Genomic DNA, 5868 nt, shown 5'->3' on the forward strand with positions numbered 1-5868 from the left:
CTCGTGTGGCGACGACGATGGTGGCGAGCGAAGCTAGGTCGCGGCTTGTCCTTCTGATGTCGACAGTCCAGTGCGCTAATGGGTGCTCCTATGCTGGTTTCGTGCTGTGACAGAGAAGTCAGAGCTGCGGTCAGCGACGCCATTGCGGCAACGATGACTCCATGAGGGTGGTTTTCAGCGGGCGGTGCTCTCCGGGTGTTGCGTTGGACTAGGTCGGTGCGAGGCGTGCAACTTTCTCATGTGAAGCTCTTCAGCAAAATCGGAGCTGTCAAGTCCTCGACGCTTCGGTCGATTGTTTGGCGTTTGTGGCCAGGTCGTCTGTGTGTGCCCCGTGGGGGTTGTAATCTAGGTTTTCACCCGGTTTTCCGCTAATTAACCGGGCAACTCTCTTCTGCTTAATCAATGAAAATGGCAAATCTTTTGCCTCGTTTCAGAAAAAAAGAAGTAGACCTGGCAAATAAAATCCCAAAACAAGCTTTCATTATCTCCCAAATATTGTTTCCACAAGATTCTCTGCTTGCTGGCTCCTATATGTTTACAAGGGTAATTCTAGGCAGAAAATTTGGCCTGAAGCGAAATTAAGCAGAATATACGTCATAAATTCAAGAATATATAGTGGTCAAGTACCAAAGTAGTCACCACAAATAAACAGGGAAACCCCTATAGATCAGTTTTAAAGTTGATTATATCACACTTCTTTCAATGATAATATATGTAGGAAAAGAAATAAACTGATAAATAAGGGTGACGGCAGTACTTTTGGGGTTCTGGTGGCATGGAAGCATGTACACACCGGAAAATGAGAATGTGAACTGTGGAAACTTGTAATAAGCAAGTGGTCATGAGGTTCATAGTTAAACCCTGGTCTCCGCTAGTTCTAATGAAGTAGATGTGCCTAAGTTGATATAAAGCAGAAGCCAAAGATGTGCCCCTAAAATAGCAGAAGGTAACCAGCATCTATTCAGAATCTGACCTCATATAGCCTTCAGATTGTTTTGTTTCAATATCAGAATTTAGCGTTGCTTCTGGCAGAGATCCTTCATAATGAGAGACTGCCCATTGTGCAGCAATCCATATAGACAATAGATCTGGCATAAGTTTGCTCTTTCAGCCAGAGCTTCAGATATGAAATCATCAATCAAACTACAGACAGAAGGTATTGAATCCTCACATTTACATCAAATGTTTCATACATAAACATGCCATGCCTGATACTTCTTTTGCCCGTTACATCTCCCGGACATCATGTACGAGATGGGTATAGATGGCAGCCAGGATATAGCTGCACCCTCAGGAAAAATAACACTAAATGGAAACGGAACTCTAAGTGGCAAAAAGGGACATGGCAAAAACCCACTGCGCACTCTGGTTCTGCAGGTGCTACAGGTAATGGGTACATTCAACCATTAGAAGATAGAATGGTCACACAATTTCATAATAAGCAGAGTTTGGCCCCTCCTCCTTTTTCCGGGCTTGAGACCGGCTATGCAACATGAAGCGTACCACCATCTTAGCATAGGCGGAGTTACACCCCCACTCCACACACACCCATATACACATCGAACCCGACTAAACCAAAAACCAAAACCCAAAGAACAAGGCACACACACGCACGCATGATCTCGAAGACCAAGACCCAGGATACAAACCCAAACCACACACCAAATAAATTTTAACGAAACCCCAAGACCCTCTTTTAGAATTGTTTTTCTGAGTGAACAACGAAGCAACAAACTACTCGGCCCTCAAAACAAACTTTTTTGTGTGATTTTTTTCCATTACTACGAAAGGTAGAGAAACGATTTTCTTTGTGATTTTCATTTTATTTTACTACAAAAGGCAGTAAAACAAACAAGCATTTATATTGGAAATTTTTTCTTCTACTAAAAAAAAGAGAACATAGCAAAAAAAACACTTCTTTTTGGCTTTGTGCGGTTTCATTTTCCATTTCTTGAAAAGACAGTAAAATAAGTAGATATTTTTTTGTGTTTTTTCCTTTGCTTAAAACACAATAAATAATAGAGCAAACAAATGGAAGCCTCCCGATTTTTTTTCTTTTTCCGCGGTGATTTGTTAACACCGCTGTCAGCCTGCATATATGGAGTAATTCTCAGTAAATGTATACTTGGAGTACCAATGGTTACTATTTAAAATGATGAGAAAGATATATGTATCGTGCACACAGATTGGTAATCGACTTTTTTTTACAGTTAATCGGCAATTCCTGTTAATTTATCTAGTCTAGAAAGAAAAAGAAAAGGGCAGGGAAGGGAGTGTGCATACCTTGATTCCCGCAGGTGGAGATGCACGGCAAGCTTGCATGCCTGCAGGTCGACTCTAGAGGATCCCCGGGTACCGAGCTCGAATTCGCCCTATAGTGAGTCGTATTACAATTCACTGGCCGTCGTTTTACAACGTCGTGACTGGGAAAACCCTGGCATGATATAATGTCTAAGGCGATTGGGAAGCACATCAATTGCACGCTTCGCAGTTTCCCTAGCCTTCTTGTGGTCCGCAGGAGGGGCATATAAAGTGACCATGAATTTTTGAAGCAAAGGGAGGTTCCCTAGGCTACCAAAGTCAAAATCAAAGCTAATGCCATCATCATTGGACTGTGCTACAACGCCGAACTCAAGAGATTCAAGGACCGGCATATCTCCCTCTTGAAACGAACCAATCGTTGCTTGTGTCGTGAAGACCCTCAGCTTGGGGAAGGCACCTGCACGGCCCATGGTGTCATGATGTGGAGCTGAACTTGTGCCCAGCTTGAGGGAAACAAGCTCACGGAAACTTCCAAAAACCTCCAGATCTGGATCGAATATACGCAGTTTTAAATGGGACAGGTTTGGAAGAAGTGAGGGATTGATCCTTGCCACCAGCCCAGGTTCATCGTAGGCCATGTGTAGAAAACGGAGTTGTGGAGAGAGGGCATACCGTTCCCAGGGGTTCTCTTCATGATGGGAAATTCTACACCCTAAAACTAAACTAATGTCTATGACTTGGATCTTGCTCACTTTGGCTACGGACTCCGCCCAGCCATTCATTGCGCGATCATTGGATAATTTTAAAATTCCAGAAATGTAGAGCTTCCTCAACTCTGTCAACTTGCACAGCTCTGTCACAAAGTTGTCATCATCAACTTCTCCTAGGCTTAGCTCTTCCAAAGAAGTCAAATTCCCGATCCAGTATGGCACTTCAATGTCTGTTTCGCAGATGTTCAAGCACTTGAGCTGACTTAGTCGACCAATACTCTTTGGAAGTTCACTTATGCTATTTTTACCTAAGTCCAATACTAGTGCCTCCTCTACCGGCATTATCATGCTTTTGTTTACCAACTCATTGAAGTACCTCTCACCAATCTCGAATAGTCCTACCCCTGGTTTCTCATGGATAAAACCTTCGGCCACCCACTTCCATATCAAACTATCTTTTTCAAACAGATGATCTTCAGGATATATGCTCACATACAATAAGCAAGTCTTTAGGTGGCAAGGTAGATCATAATAGCTAAATAAAAGTATTTTTCTCGTGTTCTCCACATCTTCATTTTCTTCATCCCCAAAACCAATTGAAGTGTATACCTTAGACCAAAGCTCCACAGGTTTACCGACAAGCAAACTAGCTATTGTGATTATAGCCAATGGTACACCACCACATTTATGTAAAATTTTATCATATACCTCTGCTGGAAGATGATTAGGCCATTCTATTGCAGCACAAGATAATCTTCTATCAAATAAATCCTTGGATAAATCAAGAGAAAGTGGTTGTAGCTTGTATACTTCACTGGCCATTGTGGCAACTTCGAGTATACGAGTTGTGATTATCCTGCTTCCACAATTATTACACACCAAAGCGGTCTTGACCAGTTCCCATGTTTTTGTATCCCATATATCATCAATGACAATCAAATACCTGTCATCGCCATCCATAACGCAAGAGGTATAGCAAATTAGTGGAAATATTTTATAAGGCCCCTAAGTATTTAAAATATCTTTAAAAAGAGGATGCATGCATGTTAGCCTACTTGTTGAGGAATCTAAAGTTGCATTGTTGAATCAGGACATGGAGGGGTCCTGGAGAGAGACATCTATGCACGAGCCGAGTTTAATTCCATTTCATCATCCAGAATTCTAGTTTTGATTAACAACATTTCCGAATCTAGATACTTTCAACTCTTAGATATATTTTTGAATTAACATTAGTTGTAAGAAGTACTAGAATATATGAAACAACGGCGAAGATTCGACGAAAGTCCCAGCCCAAATTATAGTAAAGAAGGTAGAAAAACTTGATACAATACATTACCATGCGCAAACAAGTACACATATTTTTTCCAAAATACACAAGAGTGATGATAGGACATCGAAACCCTTATCTTGTAATATGTCTCAAACCAAATTTTCCACTCATCTCAAACTCATTTCTTCTCAGGGTCGATGCTATTTTTTCCCATTTACTATTTGATGTATATGAAACTACATAACAGAGTGCATACCTCTTGTTCTCGGAGTTCAACGATTGGTTGCCTTTCATACAACCCCCTATTTACTACTTGAAGCATATGAAATTACATAGTAGGTCACGTACCTTTTATTGTCGAGTAATCCTCGGAGTTTGTTGATTAGCTGCCTTTTATCCAAATCCAAGTACTTTTGCCCAGCAATTTCAAGGAGTATGCCATTGAGAAGTTTCTTCACGCTAGGGTTCCGTCCTACTGGAACAAAAGCACAACAATCAAACTCCGCTTTAAGCTTATCATACACTGCTTTGGCAATAGTTGTCTTGCCAAGGCCCCCGAATCCGAAAATGGAGAGTATCTTGAGTTGCTTGGACACATCACCATCTCCATCACTCATCATCTTGGTTAGCTCATTCAATGAATCATCAATACCAACGAGCTCATTCTGGTCCTTGTACAAATCCAATAGGCGAGGGTCAATAGTGATTGCGCCAACTGGATTAACAGCCACATCGTTGACCCGGTACCTATCACATCGGTCGGCCGCCTCCTTGACGCGGACCTTGATATCTTTGATCTCATCCGAGATCTCATGGCGAGTCTTGCTCTTGCCGAACAAGTTCCCCATCTTCTTCATGAGCTTCTTGAGTTTGCGTGGCTTGATGGCTGGCTCAGCTCTCTCGACGCGCACCAGGAACTTGTCGACGATGTCCTCCATTATGAACGACAAGTCCCTGACTTCATTGGCCCAGAGTTTGACCTGCTTGTCGAGCTGGTCTCGTGGCACGTTCCCAACCTTGCGGAGGGCAGCATACATGCTCTCCAGCTCTCTCTTTAGATACTCGACATCTTCCTTGACGCCCGTCTGCAGCTTGTACTCCTCCGTGAGGAGTTGGCCAAGCTTGAGGAGCAGGCTGCCCATGGCCCCCGTCGCGAGGTCCATGGTCGTTCGCAGCAGCTGGTTGCTTGATTTGTTTTACTGAAACTGATTCTCATATATTGTGCCCACATTTTTCCTCGAGAGCCCTACAGTTAGCATGTATCAAGTGCAGATGGTAGAACCTGCATTGGTTCAGCTAATCTCGTGGATCTAGGCTTTGACCGTAAATGCACATGGTACGTGCTGTCTATCAAGGCTTAATGGTTGTCTTAATTCAGTAAATCCACCCATTTCAAAAATTTGAGAACTAGTACTCCATTGTGTTTATATATACTGAGCATGGAGAGTGAATTGCAGAAAACCACCACATTCGCGCCTAGTTTTGCAGAAAACACCGGTTTACGACTCTCATACTAGAAACCACTAATTTTTGGCCTAATCTTTCGCAAAAACACTAGTTGATGGCTTTGGCCCATCTGATGACGATTATGACAGATGGAGCCCACCATTTGCTGATGTGGGACGG

At 42.6% G+C, this 5868-nt stretch overlaps 1 protein-coding gene across 1 annotated transcript; it reads right to left on the minus strand.

Annotated features, from left to right (window-relative positions):
- Positions 1-1013: 1013 nt before the first annotated feature.
- LOC125518504 (disease resistance protein RGA5-like) lies at positions 1014-5405 on the minus strand. Its single transcript, XM_048683329.1, has 3 exons — positions 4591-5405; positions 2425-3915; positions 1014-1143 (listed from the first exon to the last, which is right to left on the minus strand). The coding sequence occupies exons 1-3, from the start codon at positions 5403-5405 to the stop codon at positions 1014-1016; spliced, it is 2436 nt and encodes an 811-aa protein (XP_048539286.1).
- Between the last annotated feature and the right edge of the window lie 463 nt (positions 5406-5868).

Source organism: Triticum urartu, chromosome 7 (genome assembly GCF_003073215.2).
Source record: "Triticum urartu cultivar G1812 chromosome 7, Tu2.1, whole genome shotgun sequence".
Classification (NCBI taxonomy): Eukaryota; Viridiplantae; Streptophyta; class Magnoliopsida; order Poales; family Poaceae; genus Triticum; species Triticum urartu.

Coding starts and splice junctions, on each gene's coding strand:
- LOC125518504 (XM_048683329.1), bottom strand. CDS start 5,405: ATGGACCTCGCGACGGGGGCCATGGGCAGCCTGCTCCTCAAGCTTGGC. Junction 3,916..4,590: donor GGATTACTCGACAATAAAAG/GTACGTGACCTA, acceptor TGGCGATGACAG/GTATTTGATTGTCATTGATG. Junction 1,144..2,424: donor ATCATGCCAGGGTTTTCCCA/GTCACGACGTTG, acceptor TTCTGTCTGTAG/TTTGATTGATGATTTCATAT.